A 23,594-nucleotide genomic window follows, 5' to 3' on the forward strand; every position below is an offset into this window, starting at 1 on the left:
AGTATTACTACAATTGTTGAATGAAAGATCTTGACTCCTAAGTAAATTATTTTTTTGCCTAGGATGTTTTTATTGAGCAACCAAAATTTCACACCAAGGCAAAACACATGAGCTGTCTTAAGTTTGTACACTAATTTCGACTTCCTCTCCTACTAGCATATTGGTAGACGAAAGTTGAATAAAAGTAGTAATAGAATTATTAGGTAGATTGCCTAATTGCACGTGCTATCTCTTTGGAAAAAAATTCATGTGAAATGGATAACATGAACATCAATGCAAGCTGCCGGTACGAGGCGATGTGGTAGTCGAAAATCTTGATGTATGGGAACTTCAACTATCAACGTTCCAATAATAAAAATATTAACCTCGCAATTTCGTGGTGGAATAGCAGCACTATGGCTAAAGAATATTTCGTTTTTATTTACTTTTCGAAAATTTCGACTTCATTTTGTGTTTTGATGAAAAAAATCTACATAATGCGAGGTGAGTTGAAAAGTAGATCATCATAGGCTATGATTATTTTTTTTTTAAATAAACGTAAATTGGGGTTAAGTTAAAATTAAAAACTGCACTTACCCAGTTACTCCGTAAATATAAACCAGAATTTAGATCCCATTTAGATGAAGAATGAAGAGAAGTGAGTTACGAGAGGCCAGATAAAAAATTCAAAATCAAGAAACTTGATCACATCACGTCTTCTATTTCAAATAATTTATCATCTTTTATGCATATACACAAGATGGTTGTAATGAAAATGGTGTCGGGAATCGGGATAAAGAATATGAAGGTGTTGAAACTGAAGCATGTTGAGTGAGATCGTTCCAATTCCTCCTTGTCTCCTAACTAAGCTGCTAGAACAAGAATGTAGGTAGGAAAAATTGAGGATTACATTCATATTCTATAGCCTTGAAAGAATCACATCTCATGAATGTAGTGTAACTAATCCAATGCAGATTTGAATGGAAAGATGTGGAGTTCAAGCACGGCTGGATCTAAAGGGAGCTCGACAAGTCGGGCAGGTGAGCCTGATGGAGAGCCAAGGATCGATGCAGTGAGCATGGAAGTGGTGATGGCAAGCCGGCAGAACTCTGCAGACTTGTGCGTGGCGGAGATTCTCCAAGCAGATGGCGCAGATGGAAGCTCCCTTGGCATTGTGGTTGTGGTAGAGGCAAGTGATCTCTTGCAGCTCCTCCACTGATATGTGAAAATAGGAGCTGTAGTCAGCTGAGTGGTGTTCCTCGTTGGGGCTGTCGTCTTGGTATTCGCTTATGAAATCGATGATGAGGTAGCAGCACATGGCGTACACGATGAGGATGCCGATGATGCAGAGGAAGGAGAGAGGGGGAGGCAGCTCAGGCAATGAGGACACCATTGTTTGTTATTCTTAGAATTTGTGGGAGTCTTGTGTTGCCCTCATCTAAACCTATTTATCAATTATGATTCGGTTTCTGGATTCTTTCATTGGTTTTGGCGGAATCGGCGTTGTGAGATATTCATAAAGTCTTGTCATTTTATATGTAGGCGATGGTAGGCTTTAATAAAATAAGATATCAGTTAGTATTGGAGGTCAATACTTTGAGATAACAAACGTTATAGGGGAACTGTTATCATACTCAAAACCTATGGAATAATCAGAATATCCACTCCCTACCCAATATAAGTCAATGGAAGAGGTAGGGCCCTACAAAATCATTAAATGATCATTAAGCGATGTGTTCATCTCATAACCTTTTACAAATTCCTACTTCACTTATTTTCAACGCCAAACAGGTCCTTATCAAGTTGCTTAGACCAAGTAAGTTGACATTTCGTTTTCTTGTGGCGACATCATCAAAAGTCAAACGAACATCACAGGTTGACCTCTTGGACATAACGAGAACCGCAATCCACCATCACATGTTCATTTCTTGCAAGAAGAATAAACCCTTCTTTTCAAATTGCTCCTTTCCAAAGATTAGTGTACAAACAATCTTCCGATTTGACCCAAAAGGTTTACTTATATAAGCCAAGTATAAATTATTCTTCTTATGCTAATGCGCCAATATCAAGTCCAAGAACCTAAGTTTTTAAGGTCCCCTCTTATTTCAATAACTTAGTAAGATCATACAAAGGGAAATGCACAGTTACAGTTGCAGATGTATTCGAGTAAGCTATGGAAAATTTGGCCATCAAGTTACGTAGTCAAAGCAACAAAAGCTAACTCTTTATGCTGTTTCCATTACAGGGGAGCTCAAGTTGTGGTGAGCCGGACCATTTTTCAGTTGGGTCGATGCTTACATCTTTGGCAAAACCGTGCAGTCCTCCTTTTGAACGTCCTTGCTTGCCTGTCACAAACGGCAAGCCCAGTCAGAAATGCTCTAAAAATGCGGGTTAGACTGAATTCGCTAAGCTTGCAATGATCTGTGGAACAGGTCATGCCCATTACAAGCTTGTCCGGGTAAGATGTGAGATTCTGTAAGTGGAATGTATGTTGAAATCTTATATTGACTGCTCATTGTATAACAGATATTCATCTTAATATATGCTCGTACTAGTAAATGCGCAGCGCATGGTAAGTTGCCTAAGCATGAGAAGCCAGTTTAACAAACAAAGAGCACAAGTAGCAAGTATAAGTTGTGTAAATATGGACTGACAGTAATTCCTAATGTTAATTAAGTAAAGCATGGTGCATATGCAATTTCAAGAATAAGTCATGTGTTTTTGACAATCATAAAGTTCAACAGAGAGAAAAAAGGATTCTTGATTGACAAACGATCGTGTCATACCTCTAGGTATCGGGTCAAGAGTGTTGCAGTACTGAAATTGAATCCCTCAATTGGTTCACCCTTCTTACGAGATGCATGAAGCTGCTTTCTCACTTGAGTAGCCAGAGACTGATTTGTAATTTAACCAGATCAAAAATAAAAAAAGTTACTACAGATGAATCGTAAAGGTAAGGCGAAGTCTTAAGAAATAATTTGTACCTTTCCCAATTCTACTCCCCATTGGTCAAAAGAATTGATACCCCACACAAATCCTTCTACAGCAACTCTATGCTCATAAATTGCCAACAACTGCAATATAACAGGCATTTACAAGATCAGGCAAGTTCATAGACAAGATCTGGTTTTGCAACAAGAACTCTTCTGTAGGACCAAGATATAGTAGAATAAGATCCAATATTACGAGGAATAAGTTTCGAGCACATGAGTAAAATAATGGTTTGTATGAGTAGCATCAACAACAAAATTGTTCACCTGTCCAATGTTGTAAGCATTCAATGAAGGAAGAAGAAGGCTGAGAGAGGGTCGATTGCCAGAGAAAGTCTGCAAAAGCGTATAACTTCAGATCCAATATCAAACTTTGGCAGAAGCAGATAATCATATAAACTGGAAGTGAAAGTAAATTACCTTGTGTGTAATAAGATTACTAGGAACATTCTCTTTCAACAGCTGTTCGGGAGTCTGGAGGAAAATTAACCATAATTAAATGCTGATATCCAGAAGCTTTAGTGATAGATTATGAAAGTATTTACAGGTAGAACTAACAAAAGAATATATTTATAGAAGAAGCAAAGGATGAGCTCAGACTGTCAATGCTATGAGGATCCATATAATCCCAGTTACCAAAAGAAAATATAGTAAATCACAATCAAAACCAAATATGTAAAATAGGAGTAATTATCACCTTTCCATAAGCAAGCGCATCTGGCTGGGCAAAGAAGTTTGACATGAGCTCATCGTGGTTACTGACCAATTCACCTGTAAAACAAGCTGCCTGAGTTTTATGTTGCTCGGGCTGTTCCCAGCTTATCCCTAAAAGCAGATTAATGGGAGAAAAGTAACACCTTTCAGGTAAACAGGTTGCTGACTCTTCACCACTCCAATAAAATCACACGGAATAACACGACCCTGGAAATTCACCAGTCAAATGGTTAAATCAATGATGCGAGAATATGACATCATATTTGCAAAACCAGTCAACGATTTATTTCGACAATGGCACACTGGAGTTACTGATTAGGTAGGTTCCGTGACAACAAAAAAACAGGTTTATTATAACAGAGACCGATAAAATTCAATCAAAATATACACAATATGGGATTTCAATATAAATGCTTGAGCAAAATATAGAAAATGTAAGGAGAATTTTCATAGAGGAGACTGAGACTACTTAAAAACATAACCAGCAATATATCCAAGTAAACATTTTATAAACTCTCATATTGCTGACTTGATGGTTATGTTTAACTATGAGAGTTTATAAAATGTTTACTTGGATATGGAGCCCACAGCTGGAAGCCTGGAATAAAGAGCTTATCTTCTTTTTTAATTATCAGCATAAATATAACATGGCTATCATGTTACAGAAATGCATCAGAAGAGTTTTAATCCATTTTAGATAATCCATGATGCTCCGTGAAACTCTCAGTTTCCATAATCTATAAGGGTCCACAGCGGAAAGCACCCTATGTTCAGATACAAATTAACACATCCAGAGTATCATGGTCCCTATTTTTCTACCCTTTCTTGCAGGTACAAGAACAACTAGGTGGGAAAATATAAAGGTACAAGGTATCAAGCAAGACTAACAAAGAACTGCTAATAAGTTGGCATGTTCACTTTACTGTGAGAAAACTGAGTGCGCTGATATGTTTACCTGGTGAATCAGTTGGTAAAAGCTGTGTTGTCCATTTGTTCCTGGTTCACCAAAATCAATCTCACCTGTCTCATAGGGAAGGGGAACACCATCAATTGACACACCTTTCCCATTACTCTCCATGCTTACCTGAATAGATAATTAGTAAAAGGAAATCAAGCTAATACCTCAAGTGCAAGAAACAAATCAAACAATTATGAAGACAGAGTTATCAGGATATGCCTGCTGAATATGTGGTGCAAGTTTTTCCAGTGCTTGAGAATAAGGTAAGATGGCCTGAAAAAAAAAAGGAATAGTTCACTCTTATGCTTAAGTCAAGCATCAATAAATGGGGAATATTCAAACAAACTTGGACAGCTCATGAACATACTCTAGCAGGATAGCCAAGGAACGACACATTCCAAACACTCAGCAAGCCCAATAGCACCTGTAGGAACAATTTTTACAAAAACACATAAGTGATTTGCCAGGGGGGTCTTCGTTTAAAAGTTGAAACATAATTCAATCGTGAAACAAGGAATGAAAGGCTATCAAAATATCAAAAAGCATATGAAGAGAGAGAAAACATGTAAATATGTCATTTTATGATACTTAAAGACCAGCATATATATAGATTGGTGCTTCTTAGTTGGATATGTAAGGACTCAGCTTCAAAATCAATCTACTCATTAGTTGGAGAGAAATTATCATATCAAGAATTAGCACACTACAGCATCAAGACTAAGCATTTTGATAAAATAAACATACAGGTAAGTTTTTCTCAAAAGGTGCTGAATGGAAATGTTGATCAATACTTGAAGCTCCTTTGAGGAACCTTCATCCAAAGAGAAAAACAATAGAAGTATCAGTCAACATGAAATAAAGTAATATCAGAGATTCAGAATAAAAATACTACTATAAAATATCTAAAACCACAAATTATGGAAATTTTATTTTGTCTAGAAAGCAATGGCTAAACGGTTCCCAAATTGAAGGTCAGTTAATGATTTTGTAGTCAGTCCTCTGGGTCTAAAAGACAAGTTCATGCCAGGCCCACCAACATGACCCAATCTTTAAGAAGAGGACTTATCATAAAGAACGACGAGGCTGCAGTGAAAGAAAAGGTAGTGTTTTGTCATGTTAAGTGTAATCTTGATGTCGAACAAGTTGAGGATAACTGCAAGGGATTGAGCTAAAACACCTAAAGTCAGTAGCTTTGTTGCTGGTGTAGGAGTCTTAGTTTATTACTTTATTACATTCGATTTCTTTCAATTTCAGATTTGTTTAGGGTGTTTTGCATTCTTTAGATACTCGCTAGGCCTTAACTTTTGAGTTGTTGAATTAATTACATTTTGGCAACAAAAAACCTTTGAATTTGTGTTCTTGTAATGATTATGTCTTCCAATTTATTGTTCCATGTCAAATCTGTCTCATTTAAAGAAAATAACTTCCTATATTTTAATACTTAACCTTTCATATCAAAGTCATCAATCAGCAAATTATTTAGCTTATAAGCAGCGCATTAATATAATTTCATATCATCTGTGAATAGTTGTTATATCTTATCGACACTACCCATACAAGTGCTTCAAATTAAATAAAGCAGTGTATTACTGTACTTTTCAACAACTGGAAAACCATATTGCAGAGAAAGAGGCAACACTCCGACAGCGCTGCAAACTGCAAGCAGTGGCCCAGAAACCCGTTAGACATCCTCTAAATCAAGTATTTGACATAAAAGTGAACATACCGCTGTAGCGTCCTCCCACCCAGTCCCAGAAAGCAAAGGCATTATTTGGATCGATGCCAAACTTTTCTACAAGCTGCATTTAAAAGTAGCGGCATGAATCAGTACAACCAAATAAATGGTTAACATGATCAGGAAAACTGCTTCCAGTTTTTACAGGCATATTCCCTGTAAGAAGAATCTGACTTGAAGATAATTACAAACACACAATTCCCTAGGCACACTATAGAAGCAAGTTTCATGGTTTAATGGCATTAACGCAAATAAGTAGTCATGATGGTGGCTGATCCAAAGAAAAGTTAGGGTCTATATCAAAAGAAATTTCGAGTAAAATGTCTTTTAGGACAACTAAAACATTAAAAAAAAAAAAAGTAAACAAATACAATGACTCTTGAAAAGAAAATAATTGAACTTATGTCAGTTTTCATGCTATGAGGGAATTATAAAAACAGGGGAAGAGAAAATGGAAAGGGTGCTCACAGTTAGGTTAGTGCTGACAGCAACCATGTGTTTTGCGACTGCTTGAGGTCTGAAAAGTGGCACGTAAAGAGAGATAATAAATGATCATAAGCTAAAGTGATACAGAATTTACACGTATGCAAAAAATAATAGCCAGACCATCATGTTAAGGAAGAATAACTCCAAAACATGGAAAACAACTGCAGGCTCAGATACTAATAGTGTCGGAGCCATTGAGGACCCATCAATAAAAAAATTTAAAGTTTTTATTCTCATAAAATCTTGAATTGTCAGCATTTTGTGTGAACCGTTGTGCAAAATCCCCTATCACAAAATTGAATGGTACAAAAGATGGCTTATCAAAATCTTGAACTTGAAATTTAGAAAATCCAGCCCCCACCAATGTTATTTCAGTCTACGCCACTGGATAATAATGAGATTACACAGTTCAACAGTGTGCAACAAACAATTACCGTAGGGGTCCCATTCCACATTACACCAACTGCCTTTCAATTCCTTTTTCAACAATTTTAGCATGAGACACTTCCCTCCCATATCCCTTTCTGTTACTCAAGACTATATCAAAACCAAAGATATTCCCAGATCTTTTAAATAACATTCGCAATCATAGTAACCAGCAACTATATGGCCAATGCTAGTTTCACATTGTGGGAATCTAGTTAGTCAAAGGGCTGCTGAGGTGTACTCTGAGATCATTGACCAGAAGTTTAATTTTGGAATTTTCTCACCCCAAGGCAGCCGATATCCACTCCCTTATAGTCCGAGCATTCAACATGGTCTCTGCCGTGGTGAAAGTTTTTGATACCACAACAACTGTAAAACATAAAAGTACGAAGACAAAACAATCAAGTAGCTTGAAATATTGTCTTGGGAACTCAATAACTAAAAAAGTGGGAAATATACCTAATGTAGTTTCAGGATTCAACCCTGTAATGTTTCTTGCAACATCAATTGGATCGACATTTGCAAGACTTCAACAGGAAAAGAAAAAACAATGAGACAAGAGCAGCATTTGGCTCAAATGAAATTGTTAACTGATGCATACTTCAGTACATGAGAAATGTGAGAACTCATGCATCCCGTACAAAATGTCATAGGCCCTTGAACAACAAAATAGAAATTTGAAAAAACTCATTATTATCTACTACAAACGTTCCACCCCCAAAACCCCCACCATACAAAAAAAAAGGAGAAAAATAAAGAAGGCAGCAGCAGTGACAGCAAAAGTCTTGCCATAACAAGGCAACCTCAAAAGAGAAACAAGAAAGAACTGAGAGAAAGAGAAATACGTATTAGACAACCTATTGCTTTACCCTGATACCAAAAACATGGTGTGCTAGGTTTTGATTTAAAGCTATTGACAAAAAACTAAATGCAGTCCGAAAGGCTCTCTTGATACTGGACTATTTTGAGGTTTCTATATAAGTGCTATAAATTCTACAATTAGGACCAAGATCTTCTAAGCTACATAAAAGCTCAAAGTAATCAACTCATAAGAAAGAATACACAAACACATAAAATGATGCAATACCAATAACCAAGGAATATAATTTCTTACAAATGCAGCTTTCGACCACTGGCCAATTCAGCAGCTTCTGGGTCTGCATGATCACGTGAAGCATTAGTTATGTTTTATAGCACGCAAATATATATCGTTGGAGATAAATAATTTTTCATCAGAGGAGCAGAAGTCAATACACAAGTGAAAATGTCTTTAGCATCAAGATAACCTGTTTGAAGTGCTGTATGAACAAAAAGAGGGCCTAAAAAGCTTCCTCCAATTCCAATTGCAATAACATTTGTTAATGCCTTCCCAGTGGCTCCAACCTTTAGAAATTTTCCAAATAGGTAAACAAATCTATGATCCAACCAACAAAAGTTACTACATATTTGGTGATAAGGATTACCCAGGCACCACTGCGAACCCTCTCAGAGAAATCCTTGATCTTGTCAAGAACTTGCCAAACATCTGGTACCACATTCTTCCCATCACTGTTTATAACTGAACCCCTTGGAGCACGAAGAGCTACATGAAGGACAGATCTATTTTCGGTGCTGTTTATCTGATCACAACATGAAATTAATAAACAAACACTGGGTGATGAATGTCAAAGAAGCATGTCTCTTGTTCATTGTAATATTAAAGTTATTATTCTGTGTCACTAGGTTCTGAACCAATGCAAAGTTTCAAATGACAGGTGATGATTCTTGGAATATTTTAAATCTTAGTCCTCAATGCAGTAATGGAAAATCTAGAAGAACTACAGGATCTTTATTGATTAGTAATAAGGGTAACAATAGTCAGAGACATGCCACCAAAAGATACCAAATGGTTTCTGTGCATGTATGCTTTTCGCATTGATATAAAACTAGGGAATTTCTTTTTCATTGAGAATGCCTTCTAAAATTTTCAAAAAGTAACATTGTTGTGGGTTTCACGCTTTGAATATTTCAAAGTCATTTGCTTGAGAAAGCAAAGTAGGAACAACAAGCTGTATTCTTTGTCTCTATATGCAACATTTAACAGATACATAACATTTTTGACATCTCTATTGAAAAATATGCAAGTGATAGTAAGATAAGACAATGTTCCAGAGGAAGATACTCACTAACAGTGATCCTACAATCATCCTAATGACCATCTTACTGAGATTATATGTTAATTAGTTATTAGTCAGCAAGCAACAACTTACACGCTCTCCATTGAACATCAGATTAATCTTTTCTTTCAGATGTGCTGCCTGCATCACCAGACAAGCTACCATAAGTCAGAGTTCACAATGCATGTATGAACCAAAATGCATGCTTTGAGTCTCCCCCTTTCTAATAACTAAAGGTGTTTCACGATTAACGAACCTCTGCTAATTTGTTGAGCTTATTGAATGTATCGACAGTGGCACATTGCCTTGAGTAATCCAACAATAACCCATCAAACTCACTGGCATCACAAAGAAATAAAATCCAAATTCAACACCATTTTACATCAAAATCAACTCTTTCTTGTAAATTTTAAACATGAAGAGAAAACAAGCATCATACACCATCATGGACTGGCATCTCTTCGTGTCGCTCATCAATTCACGCAGATGAGTCTTCTTAATGCTTTCAACATGGGCCTGAAATGCATGCATTAACTACAACACAAAGGTGCATCGCCATAACACTTCCAAAACACGGTTCGAACATAAAAGATGACATTACCCTCAAATCCTTCCACGCATCAGTTTCACAGATTAGAGCAGACGACGCCATCTACACAAATTCCACAATCAAAATCCAAAAGGTTCAGAAAACCAAAACATCGCATTATATCTCACTCCATCAATTCCAAAAGAATCTAATGCAAATAACTGGAATACAATATCACAGAAAATTGGACACCACTCCGAATATCTCAGCTATTCAGGCAGTTATGTTAAAACATTAAGTTTCACACTCAACACCCCCGAAGAGATAAAATCAGGTGCCTGAAACCATAAATTCACTACGTCCGCCAATAATACCAAAAGCAATCAATTTCACTTTTCAAAATTATCATTTACAGAAGAACCAGCGTCCGAAAATGAAATGATCGTAGCTACACCAATCTACAAATTAGAGAAATAACAGGATTTGTGAGAAAGAATACCTCGTCTTAAGTGAGATCAGCAATGAACGGAAATGAAAACAGCAAATTGTGAAAATGCAGAGGAAAAGCGAAAATTATAAAATACTAGGATGCAGACGAACAAGTCACGTGCCAAGCTCAAGAAAAGAAAAGAAAAAAATTGAGAGGTCACGTGATGATCGAAATGGATCCGGTGAGGCGCGGCCCCCCTGTCCTCGGCTCCCGCGCCGGGACCGGCGGTTCCGGCCGAACCGGCGGGCCGGCCCGGCGGGTCGCGGGCCTCCACCTCGTTGAACCGTAACCGGACCGTGCTTCTTGGCGGGCCGGTTCTAGAACCGGCCCGTGGTCAACGGTCCGGGCCCGGACCGTTGACTTTCGGGCGGGTTCAGGTTCGGCCCGCCGGTTCCGGTTTAACCGTGGCACCACTAGGCGCGGATCTGATACTTCTCTAGGCTTTTTGGCCGGCGAATTCCCTTGAATCCAACGGCTGAGAATTGATCAATAGAGGGATAGATAGATTGATATTATGGGGCAAAAAGAAAAAAGCTAAAAAGAAATTCCGTTGCCGGGAATCGAACCCGGGTCTCCTGGGTGAAAGCCAGATATCCTAACCGCTGGACGACAACGGATACATGAGATTATAGTCTATATTTAAATCCATATTAATGACAAAGTTTATAGGAGAAATTCAAATTTTTGTTTGACACTTCATGATGTTTAATTGTAGCAAATTATTGTAATCTGCAGGCAAGGTAATAGATTAAAATAATGACCGTAAACGTAATAAAGATTCACTATAATTTGTAGTCTGCAGGCAAGGTAATAGATTAAAATAATGACCATAAACGTAATAAAGATTCACTTTCTTATATGGCACTCCTCTGTCCTACTATAAATATCTTAAAATTATAGAATTATTTTATAATTTTGAAATATTTAAAATAGAACGGAAGGAGTATTATTTGTTCGTCTTCATATGTTGACAAATATTGAATGTAATTTTACAAGTAAACAACCAATGAAGCCTAATTCAAATGCAAAGTTGAGATATTCAAAAATTCTCATTTGTGAAAGGTCTTGAGTTCAATTCCGCTTGCGTGCGGTATAATTTTCTCACTTTTATGTGGATAATATTCTCACCTTAATTTGTGTTGGTAGTGGTCCCGCCTGTGTGCGATTATCTTTTCATCTTTGTGTGGCGTAGAGATCTCGCCTGCGTGTGGTGTAGTTTTTTCACTTTTATGTGGATAGTGTTCCCATTTTTGTGTTGGTTATGATCACCGCCTGTGTGCGATTATTTTTCCACCTTTGTGGGGTGTAGAGGTCTCGCTTGATTGCGGTGTAGTTTACTAGTTTTTCCACTTTTGTGTGGATAGTATTCCCATCTTTGTGTTGATAGTGGTCGTCTCTGCCTGTGTGCGATTATTTTTTTCATCTTTGTGTGGTGTAGAGGTATCGCCTGCGTGCGGTGTAGTTCACTAATTTTTTCCACTTTTATGTGGGCAGTGTTCCCATTTTTGTGTGGGTAGTGGTCTCGCCTGCGTGCGATTATATTCTCATCTTTGTATGGTGGAGCCGTGTAGAGACGCCTGCGTGCGTTGCTTATTTGATTATAATTAGATATTTCTTGTAATTTTAATTTTAAAAAAAATCTTTGTTTATTTGATTATATTTAAATATCTCTTGTAATTTTAATTTAAAAAGGAAATTATACAAGTAAAGGAAAAAAACTATATACGACAAAAATGCAAGTTCCTACACTTGTGAAATACGAATGACTATGTTTATATTGTTATACCTACAGTTATATCTACGATTAATAAACATCTGTAAATTATTCATATTCTAAAAACATCAAAGCCACCACTTTATAAGTGTGATTAAACCATACTATTCTGAATTAGGTTACTATAGGCCATGCAACATGCAACTATGCGATTGCAGACGACTTGGTCTCAGGTCGACATAGATAATAAGTTAGGCGTGAAATGGGTGCAGTGTGCGTGTATATATACGTAGACATGATCAAAGTCAAATTTAAAAGTAAATATCATACAATATATAGGCTATGCCATTGTACCCATATTTAGTGTAACTGATGTGTAATTCATCAAATTTTAATATTATATATGGTCATAGTAAATAAAATATTTTTCATATTAAGATGATGCATTTGAATTTGATATTTATATTTTATTATGCTAAGTTTGAGACAAGGAATCAATTTACGTTGTAATTTATAGAGTTAAAAATGACTTCATATTTGACTAGCTAGGGTTCAATCATTCTGAGCTTTTAATCGTACTAGAGCATGGTAATAAAACGTAACGATGAGACAATCATTGATCATGGCAGAGTATGACGACAATGAATTGAAATGATGAGGCCATGAGTCAACCACCAGAAATTGTCTAAAATGTATATACTTGTACAAGTCCTAAATTTTTAAAAATTATTTTAATACTCATTCTTATCTCAAACCCATATAATAATACCCATTAATTCCTCAACTTTGTTTGTATTAATGAGTATAAGTTGTTATAATAATTAATTATTTGTCTCAATAACAATCCAGGCATCATATTTAAACATTATAATAAATAGAATAAATAAAAAAGTGGAGAAAATATTCACACAAATTCTAGAATTACAGCTTGTTTTCAATTAATCTTTATATGTTTTTATGAATTTATCTCACTTGCAAAGGAGTATGGGTTATGGGTTGACTATGCAGCCTCATTGTCAAAAAGGAATCATGTCATCAAGATGAGTCATTCCAAGTGTTGACATCTATCTGTATTTTTTTGGACTTTTTATGTATAAAATTATAATGGGTTAAGGTACAGATACCCCCCTGAACATGACCCCCTAAAACGTATACCCCCCCATTCTCCAACTTGGTACAAATTGCCCCCCAAAATCGACGAAAAGTATACAATTAACCCCACGTCACAAACGGCTGTTAGACGCCGTCCAGAATTTTTTTTTTTTTTTATTACAAGCGGGGCCCACCAAGAATGTTTACGCGGGTTTCTCTAATAACTGATCCATACGAAGAGTCTCCCACATTCAAAACTCAAGAGGGGTAGAAGATATTCAAGACGACGAAGTTGGAAGCAGCGCGCGATTTCTCAGGCAATAAGTCTCCACCGGCGACCACAGTTTGCTACTTCCTAAAAACAGGTAAGTTATGCTTAAACTCAAATCGTGGGGATGGTTTTTGATTGCATGCAGTTAATCCCTAATCAATGAATGTTAATAGATTGAACTAGGATTGAACTGTGGTGTTAATACAAGAATATGTTGTTTCGTTGTGCAGAATGGCAAATCCTATGGTCACCTTTGTGTTCAATCTTTTTGGTGTTTGGTCTAAAGATGAAAATAGTGGTGAAATCAAATATGATGGTTACGATTCCTCTGAAATACAAGACAACTTAGGCAATATGACTTTTGAGCGAATAATGTCTGAGTTTGAGTCATCTGAGTCTTGCTTCATGTCTAAACCTAGGGCAGTTTATGTGTATGATGATGATTACAGATTACATAAAGGCCTAATTCTCATTAGGGATCAAAGGCATTGTGCGAAGGTGTTAGATTATCTAGAGATGGTTGGCCAAGGTGAAATTCAATTCTTTGCTGACTTTGAAAAGATTCCTATGCCTAGTTTCACACCATTGAGCTTGTTTACAGAAGAAGAGCTCGATACTCTATATGGGGCTGGGCCAGAGGGTTTAGAACACACAAAGGATGGGGTAGATGTTGGGGCATCTGGTACTGATACTATTGTAGGGGATAGGGTTCTTGATAGCTTAGTAATTGACAATGAGGGCGGGGATAATGATAGAGATGAGTGCAGGGATGATGAGAAAGATGAGGGCAGGGATAATGATAGAGATGAGTGCAGAGATGATGACAGAGATGAGGGGGTGAAAAATAATGACAGATATGAGGGGGTGATTAGTGATGAAGTAAGAGATGAGGCAGTTGACATGGAAGCAGAGGTGGATGAGAGTGACAGTGAAAGAGAAGAGGGCAGGGATAATGACATAGATGAGGGTGTGATTAGTGATGATGACTCTAGTGTTTACAGTGCTCATTTAAGTGAGAGTGAGGTTGATGAGCAAGAAGTAGAGCAAGTGATTGCTACTGTAGAGGATGGGGAGGAGGGTAGATTTCAGTTGGGGCAGACCTTTGCTGGGGCAAAGGAAGCTAGAGAGGCCATCAATTCATATGGTGTGAAGTTTGGTTACAAAATAAAATTTGTAAAAAATGAGAAAACTAGGATAAGGGTCATATGTATGAATGAGAAAGAGTGTCCCTTTGTCATGCATGTGTCCAAGGATGGTGATGCTGATGGTTTGGTGATTAAGACTCTTATTCTAGAGCATACATGTTGCAAACAGAGGGAGGTACCTAGTGCTACTCAGGGATACTTGGCTAAGTATTTCAAGCAAGCAGTTTATAGGAACCCAAAATACACCGCCAAGGACATGCAAGGTCATGTGAAAGACCATCTGAAATTGCATGTTAGTTTGGCCAAATGCAAGAGGGCAAAGAAGGAAATCATATGCAATCTGGAGGGGAGCTACAAGGAAGAGTTCAGTAGGCTTTGTGGCTACATTGAGAAGGTGAATGAATGTATGCCAGGAAGTAGGTTAGAGCTCCAGTTATCTACAGAGCATTTGCAAGCTGGAAAGAGAGTTTTTAAAAGGCTCTTTGTCATGCTTGAGCCGTGTAGATTGAACTGGTTGGGAGGTTGTAGAAAATTGATATCATTGGATGGTTGCCATTTGAAAGGAGTCACCTTTGGTTGTCTTTTAACAGCAGTTGGAAAGGATGGCAACGAGGGAATTGTTCCCATTGCATGGGCAGTGGTGAACAAGGAAAACAAAAATAATTGGAGATGGTTCATGAATTGGTTGAAGCAAGGGCTGGAATTAGGTGAGGGAGATGAGGTGACAATCATGTCTGACATGCAGAAGGTATGATGCATTCTTTACAGTATCATTTTGGTGATTCATTGATTGTGTGTAATTTAACTTCATAATTTTCTCACAGGGGCTGATGGAAGCTGTCAAAGAAACTACTCCACAAGCTGAGCACCGATGGTGTGCTCGCCATATTTACGCAAACTGGAGCAAGAAGTGGAGGGGGGAAGAGCTCAAGAAGAGATTCTGGATAGCTGCGTGGAGCTCTTACCATGAAGAGTTCAAACTGAACCTTGCTAAAATCAGTGCTATCAACAAAAAAGCAGCAACTGATCTCATGCACTATCCAGCTGAAAACTGGTGCAGAGCCTTCCAATCCCCCAGGTGCTCGACTTTTATGGTTGATAACAATATTTCAGAATCCTTTAATGCAAGCATATCTGAAGCTAGGCACAAACCCATAATCTATATGCTTGAAGATATTCGAGTGATGGCTATGTCTAGGATTAGAGATAGAAAGTCAGCTGTTAATGGTTGGAAAAAGATGTGGTGTCCAAATGCAATGAAGCAATATGAAGAAAACAAACAACTTTCAATTGAATGCAATGTGCTTTGGAATGGGGACAGTGGGTATGAGGTTAGTGATGGAGAGGACAAGCACATTGTGTTTGTTGATAGGAGGATGTGTACATGCAGGGCATGGGAATTAACAGGTATTCCATGCCCTCATGCAATTGCAGCCTTCTATTCAAGCTCCATGGAGCCACTGTCTGTGCTGAGCCACTGGTATAGTAGGGACACCTACTTGAAATGTTATGAACATACCATACAACCTATACCTGGAGTTAAATTCTGGAATGTGAATGAGGATGATGCAATTGAGCCTCCACCTGTGGAGAAGAAGGTTGGAAGGCCCAAGAAAAACAGGGTTAGAGCTACAAATGAGCCTAAACTGAAGCACAAGCTCTCAAGAAAGGGTAAAGTGCAGCACTGCAGTCTTTGTAGGAGTAACCTACACAAGAAAGATAGCTGCCCTGAAAAGCCTTCACAGGTATCAATCTTAACTGCTTAACATTATTTATTTGTGCATTAACTAACATTCTGTGATTCTTTTGCAGCTGATCAATGAATCACAAGCTTCAACATCATCCAAGCCAACAAAGAAGAGTGGAAGAAAAAGGTCAAACTCAGGAGTAGGTTTGTATGTGAATGAGAAGACTGGAAAACAAGTTCTATTGGTAAGTTAGCTTTATTTATTGTCTATCTCCATAATAGTTCGATTGACTAAACTGTAAAGCCATTGCATCTTAACACAGAGTGGAAAATCCTCATCTATTATCATAGATGAAGGGACCCCAAGAGGAACTGATCCACAGACCAGATTCCCTATACCAAATGAATCTGAGATAAGGAAAGAAAAGAGGCAGAGACAATGCACTGAAGAACCTGGCCCAGCACAAGTGAAGAAGGAAAAAATCAAGCCATTCAAGCCACCCAGAGGGAAGAAGGCAGATGATACGCAAGCACAGATACTAAGGAGATCACCTAGGGGGAAGAATGTCATCTCAACTCTTGGATCCACCACTACGAGTTGACATGATATACTTCTTTTGTTTTTGTGATGGATATAAGGTGTTATGATTTCTGTTGTGAATTTGAAAACAATTTCTGTTGTATTTTGGTATCATTGAATTTGAAAACAATATGTGAATATGAACTTCAGTTGTGATTTACATCTCAACTCTTGAAGGCAGTTATGAATTTTTATGAATTTCAGTTGTGATTTACATTCTAAGTTATCTTTTACATTTGAAGTTATCTTTTACTTGTAATTTGTATGAATGATCAGCAGCCCAACTCTGCTTTGCCCCCATTCGCAGAGCTCAGCACTGCCACTATGCACAAATGGAGATAGCACTAAAATTTGCAAATTCATTCCATCAAATCATTGTAACAAACAAACCTACACAAGAACTTGAAGGTTGCTAATTTCCTTCATTGCTTCATGGATGATACAACATCAATGATCAAAATCAACAGCAACACAAAAAGCTTTAAGCTTCATGCTACAACTACATACACTAGCAACAACCAAGAGAAAATCAAAATCAAAATCACAAGTGTATTTTTCCTTCTAACCCTTCTGCATTCTTCCTTCAACACTTCCAATACACTCCAAAGATCATCAATTTCAGTTTCCACGTCCATGGATGGGGCCGAACTTTGATGGATCTTCAAGAGCTTCATATTTTCATTCTTCAACATGTTTATAACATCTCTTGCCCTCTCGCACATTGGCTCGTCGTACCAATCGAAGAAACCACAGTTCTTTGTCTACGAGGGGGTAAAAAATGTACATAAATCTAAAAAATAGTGCCGCCAATACAAAGTTCAAAATTTAGTGAAATACCTTCCAATTTATACACCCATAGAACCTTCTCCCTGGGTTGTCGTCTGTCCACGATGTCATTCTTGGAGCTTTAAGTCGCTTGCCTTCAAATTGGCAAAGACAACAAACGTAATCACTCTCATTCTCAGTTCGCATCTGCCGTCGAGCTCGCGACGAGCTACACCCGAATCCAGAGTTAACACTCATGTGTACTTGCTCGATTTCAATAAACCAAGCTAAACCCTAAGCTAATTCGAGAAATTTCCTTCAATTTCTCTCCAAGAATCTGAAATGAGATAGTAAATGAGGGTTCTTAGTTTTTGAACCCTAATTTGTAATTTGAAAGCCGTTGATAGTCGTTGCTTGGTGGGCCCCGCTTGTAATAAAAAAAAAAAATTCTGGACGGCGTCTAACAGCCGTTTGTGACGTGGGGTTAATTGTATACTTTTCGTCGATTTTGGGGGGCAATTTGTACCAAGTTGGAGAATGGGGGGGTATACGTTCTAGGGGGGTCATGTTCAGGGGGGTATCTGTACCTTAACCCAATTATAATTTCGTCCGTTTAAATTATTTATCTCTAGATACATATATATAATTTTGCAATCCCATTTTCAAAATCATATAGCTTCATCCCTGCTAGACCGCCAAATATAATTTAATTTGGTGCATTTGTCTCTATGATTTTGATGGATTCTTAGGGGGTGTATTCGTTGTGGATTTCCACAGACTTTAAAAAGTCCATGGAATTTAAATTCCATGGAATTCACATAGATTCCAGACGACTTTCAAAGAATTCGTGGTTGGATTTCACCCCGATTTTCACTGATTTTTGAAGACTTTACGGGATAATTTTGGAATTGAATTCCATGAAACCAGCGCCCGTGGAGAACCAGCGCCCGCTAGAAAAGACCCAGCGAGCGCTCAAACTTTCGCTATGCATTTCTTTCTAATTTTATCCAATTCTTGGCTTTCTTTGTTGGATTTCTCGCGAGCCCCCAGCCCAAAATCGCGGGCGAGCACATCCAGATCGTACATTATTATGTTGGATCCGGAAAAAAATCGAGCGAAATCGGATGTGCGAAATGCTTCAATCAGATGGACTCCTCCTTGATTATGAGTGGATGCTCGTCCAAATTGAGAGGCAGTTTCTTGGACTTCTTGGCGGCGGCGGGCGGCTTCAGCCGAAAGGGGAGAGCGGCGAGGGCGACGAAAACTAGGAGGGATTTGGGGGGATTGGAGGCGAGAGGGCCCAAATCGAAGGCGAAGAGGAGTAGCTTGAAAGTGGCGAGCCAGGTTATGAAGAAAGCGGTGAGGGCCGTGATGAAGGCGGATGAGCGTATACAGAGCGGCGCAACCGCCAAGAGGCAGAGCACGGGGGCGATGGAGATGAGCCTCCATTTAGGGATGGACAGTCTTGAAGAAACCAAACTGCAATAACAGAAGGCCCCAATCACCGCTAACCAAACACAACTTACATTCTTGATTTCCTCTTCCATCGGTATCGTCTTCTTCAAATCAAACACTATGACTCTATCAAGAACAATCACATCGTAAATTAATTGTGGTCTTTCGAGGAATCTTACAGATTGTTCAACGTTAGCCCACTGTAAACTTATACGCACAGAAAATGGTGTATGTATATGCAGAAATGTGGTGATTAGTGGCAATTCACTGTTGTTACTTGGGAAATGGAAATAGAGGAGACCAAATTTGATTTGGGTTTTCAATTTCTCTCTCAAGCCTAGAATGTCTCTCTCTCTATATCCTTGTTCTTCGTCGTCTCTCTACTCTCTCTCCATTGCCAAAACTTGGTGAAATGGAATTCAATTGCGAGTGCAGTAGTGATTATGTGCTTCTGTATCTGAAGCACTGTGATTATTTACGTGATAGAAGGGTATTCTGCTTAGAAGAACTTTTCTTGGTTTGAACGATTGCTGAGTTCCAGCGCTCGCTGGCTTCTTGGCCGCGGGCGCTGGAACTCAGCGCTCGCTTAAAACTTCATGGATTTCAATTCTCGTGGTTCTTGGCCGGATTTCGTCGTGTGTATTTTTTGGATGAAATCCATGAAAGTCGTTCAGGATTTTAAGTCAATGGAATAACGAATACACCTAGATTTGTATGGATTTTAAAAAGTCTTGAACGAATACACCCAGATTTATATGGACTTTTAAAAGTCTTGAACGAATACACCCAAATTTCTGCAGACTTTTAAAAGTCTTGAACGAATACACCCAGACTTTTAAAATCCATAGAAATCCATCAAATTCCACAACGAATACACCCCCCTTAGTTTTCATCCAAAAATCTGATTCTCAGCTGATCTAATAGTCCCTAAAGTCATTAGTTTTGACAGAAGTGTCGTCAAACATTTGCACTCTAATAGCGCATGAAAGATTGTAACTTGCTATATATATATAATGTATATGTAATAGTCTCTAATTAAAGTGATTAGTTTTGACAGAAGTGTTGTCAAATGGAGTATTTGCACTTTAAGAGCATCAACAACCGTGGGTGCAATAGCGGGATCGAACCCGGCCTATTGCACCCGCCACCGTTGCCGCACCCGGGGGCAATGGAGATGTTGCAATTGGGCGCACCGGGTGCAATGGAAGGGAGGTGGCAACACGCGCCCCTTTTCAAGCAAAAATAAAATTATATCACCACTATAATTAAATCTATTGCACCCAAGTGGGTGCAATACCATTGTTGAACTAGGTGCAATAGAAGTGGTCCCCACTTCTATTGCACCCACGGTTGTTGATGCTCTAATGACACATGAAAGAATATAACTTGTCATGTGGAACGTTCAAAAAGGTAGTTGAGTTGACAGCTTTTACAACTTAATTAATGCCAGACAATAGATGCCACCATCTTTAAACAATTAATACGCCAATCTTAGAGGTACAATTCCATCGATTTATTTGGTACAATTTCAACTTTATTTTTCTGGAACCCACGCAGCTACTACTTGAACTTGAGGGAGTGCTAGAGGCAAATCTCGTTTTATGAGAATCAAATAAAAAAAATGTGCACCATAGACTTTACTTATAAAACATTAACATATCTTGACTCCCACCCAAAAGGATCATTTCTATATATACTGCATCAATATGATCAATGTTGGTGCAGATTATATACACTATTAATATTGTTTGACAATCATAAAATGACATTTTAAATTGGCGTAATAATTGTATTGAAAAAAATAGTAGTAAGATATATTATAGGTATACAACACAACTTGCAAAAGTGCAATTTTATTTGGTGTTTTATGCTTGTATTGTTTATTAGCATCACAACAAACATGTAAGACGATGTATATATACTTGTTTTGGTCAAATCTGCGAGGAGAATCGGTATCTAGGGAAAGTGCATGCGATTATCTCGGAATTCAAAATATCTAACACTTTCACATAATAGCAAGATCTAATCCACTCTTAGCTGCTCGGAAAGATGCAGTGATCATAACCTGCGCAAAAAGAAGCAAGACAAGTTATGACTTATGAGAGGTGATGAAGAAGAAAAGTTGATATAGTTATAGAACTCACTAGGATCTGTGGAAGATAGTGTGGCTGTCTGTGAGAAATCACAGCTAATATTGGGGTCCTTGTTGGAGTCATGAAAGAAGAGATTCATGGCATAGGTGGCGTGAGAAACGACTGATGCGGGCTCGAAACAAGCTCCTCCTGGTTGTATAGGGCTGCAATCTATGCCTTGTCCACACGCGTAGTCCAAATTCGCTTGCATTTGATCCTCTCTCACGCCCGCCTTTCCTACACACCATCGTTCCTGCTTCTTCGATTCCGGACTTGCTGGTGTTGATGATGAAGGACTCTTCTAATAATACAATAAAATTAGAAACATTAATTAATTGGAGAGAGGGTTGAAATGAGAATTAAGATTAGTAGTCTAACCTGGCTAAGTCCAACATCATAAGCCATGGTTAAGTCGGGCTTAAAGAGGCCGAATGATCTCTCAGAAGTGGGGCCGGGCTTCTGATTCTCATCGTACATAGCGAAAAGGTAGGTATCGGGAGATTTAGCCGGCATCAATGGAGTCCCAACTGCGGACCTCAGATGCGCAATCAAATTCCCATTGTAAGCCTTGGCATTCTCCACGCTCGCCCCGACCTCATGGCTATCTCCCTTGTACGGCCACCCTGTCTCTGCAATCACTATCTCCACTCCCTTGAACCCCATTCTGTCCAATGCCGACCTCACACCATCCACCTACAACAATATAACCATAACATCTCTATAAATATATTTCCAAAATATAGTGAAAAAGCAACAAACTACAAACCAACCTGAGCATCAAACATGTTAGTGTACTTGATCTTGGACCCGGAATCGACCCGGCCCGGATTCGGCTGGAACAGGCAGAACGCCAGAGTCTCCGGCCTCGGGTCACTGCGGTACGCGAAATACGGGTACGGGTTGATCGCGAAGGGCGACGCGGTGGCGTTGTTGAAGCTCAGCAATCCCTTCAGCAGATCGGCGATGCTGGGATCGAAGCTGCCGGAGGAGGGCGGGTCGGACTGCCCGAGAACCGCCATGGAGTGGACGGTGGAGACCTTGATTTTTCCGGCCAGGCCGGCGGAGTCGAGGGCGGCGTGGAGATTCTGCATCGCCGGCAGCAGTTGCGCCATCAGATTCCGATCGTTGTAGGACATGACCTCATTGCCGACGTTGATGGCGATGATGTTGGAGGCGGGGAGGAAAGGGGCGACGTTGGTGGCGATCCAGCTCTTGGCGAAGTTCGGGTCGGACGCCATGCCCGGAATGTCGGAGTTGGATGCTCCGATCATGAGGCGGATGCCGGTATTGGCGAAGGCCCGGATCGCCGCCGGGTCTGACCCGTATAGCCGGACCTTCGCCAGCGGAGGACTGGAGGAGCTTTGCCGTCGCTTCCGGCGGCGGGAGGTTGTCGGCGACTTGGCCGTAGTTCACTCCAAGGAAAGACTGCGATTCTGGAGTGGCAAAATATTTTAATTATTTAAGCACAAAAATGTTGTATGATATTTGAATTTAGTTAACAAAGAAATTAAAATGCGTTAATGGTGTGATTCTTGACATCTTACGTGAGAGTGGAGCAAAGGTGAAGATGGAGAGGAAGAAAAGCACTGAGTAGTACAGCAAGACTGCCATTACGGATTTCTTTTTTTTTTGTTTTTGTTTTGAGAGAGAGAAAGCTTGCAGAAGTGGAACGTGAGAGTGTTGAAATCTGTGAATTTATGTGTGAATGATGTAGATTCTTTGTTAATCATTCATCTCTTGGAACCTATTCTAGGATACTGTTGTGCATTGCTGAAATTGGGAGGGTAGAAGAGGAATTAAGCTCCAAAATTTTGGTGTCTTCACCGTGAGATGTCGGTCGATTTTTGGGATCCATAGTATTAGTAGCAGGGCCGGCCTTGGGCGAGAAGGAAAAAATGGGTCTGTTTTTACTCGTTGTATATGATAATCTTTTATAATTGTGATTATGCTGCATAATTTTAATATTAACTATAATTTATTTAATATTTCTATAAGAGTCTTTTTTTCACCCGTTTTTAAATTCCTCATTTTTAATTTATAAAATGATAACTTATTTAACATTTTTTGAGATATAGTAGAATGTAAATATAATTTTATCAATTTTAATTTTAAAAAAGTTATTTCAACTGAAATTGCAATAATCGGCATAATCAATAATATCATACATGGCACCCTCAAAAAAAATAATATCATATATGGAATATAAACATTGGAAAAGCAATATGAAATTTTAACAAACTCAATAATTTGGAGCCCAAAATTTAATTACTTTTGTTACTGCATAATTCTT

The 23,594-nt window shown here is 38.6% G+C and overlaps 3 protein-coding genes and 1 non-coding gene across 4 annotated transcripts; all 4 read right to left on the reverse strand.

Annotated features, from left to right (window-relative positions):
- Positions 1 to 976: 976 nt before the first annotated feature.
- LOC131009769 (E3 ubiquitin-protein ligase Os06g0535400-like) lies at positions 977 to 1,372 on the reverse strand. Its single transcript, XM_057937176.1, has one exon. It carries the CDS (start codon positions 1,370 to 1,372, stop codon positions 977 to 979), a length of 396 nt encoding a protein of 131 aa, XP_057793159.1.
- Positions 1,373 to 2,059: 687 nt separating this feature from the next.
- On the reverse strand, positions 2,060 to 10,646 carry LOC131010454 (glucose-6-phosphate isomerase, cytosolic). Its single transcript, XM_057937985.1, has 24 exons — positions 10,473 to 10,646; positions 10,046 to 10,096; positions 9,884 to 9,960; positions 9,701 to 9,782; positions 9,538 to 9,585; positions 8,752 to 8,907; positions 8,575 to 8,671; positions 8,403 to 8,445; positions 7,748 to 7,815; positions 7,573 to 7,657; positions 6,845 to 6,893; positions 6,368 to 6,440; positions 6,237 to 6,297; positions 5,386 to 5,452; positions 5,009 to 5,065; positions 4,861 to 4,914; positions 4,639 to 4,767; positions 3,827 to 3,890; positions 3,667 to 3,740; positions 3,390 to 3,443; positions 3,237 to 3,305; positions 2,964 to 3,053; positions 2,766 to 2,873; positions 2,060 to 2,324 (listed from the first exon to the last, which is right to left on the reverse strand). Exons 2-24 carry the CDS (start codon positions 10,094 to 10,096, stop codon positions 2,274 to 2,276), a joined length of 1,707 nt encoding a protein of 568 aa, XP_057793968.1. The 5' UTR covers positions 10,473 to 10,646; the 3' UTR covers positions 2,060 to 2,273.
- Positions 10,647 to 11,008: 362 nt separating this feature from the next.
- TRNAE-UUC (transfer RNA glutamic acid (anticodon UUC)) lies at positions 11,009 to 11,080 on the reverse strand. The gene has a single exon. It is a non-coding gene; the product is annotated as a tRNA-Glu (tRNA).
- A 9,989-nt stretch (positions 11,081 to 21,069) lies between these two features.
- On the reverse strand, positions 21,070 to 23,064 carry LOC131010456 (glucan endo-1,3-beta-glucosidase 7-like). Its single transcript, XM_057937987.1, is given in 6 exon segments — positions 21,070 to 21,237; positions 21,317 to 21,605; positions 21,683 to 21,997; positions 22,075 to 22,645; positions 22,647 to 22,737; positions 22,849 to 23,064. Coding segments are annotated over 6 exon segments (1,365 nt in total). The 5' UTR covers positions 22,916 to 23,064; the 3' UTR covers positions 21,070 to 21,205.
- Positions 23,065 to 23,594: the final 530 nt, after the last annotated feature.

Source organism: Salvia miltiorrhiza, chromosome 2 (genome assembly GCF_028751815.1).
Source record: "Salvia miltiorrhiza cultivar Shanhuang (shh) chromosome 2, IMPLAD_Smil_shh, whole genome shotgun sequence".
In the NCBI taxonomy this organism is placed as follows: Eukaryota; Viridiplantae; Streptophyta; class Magnoliopsida; order Lamiales; family Lamiaceae; genus Salvia; species Salvia miltiorrhiza.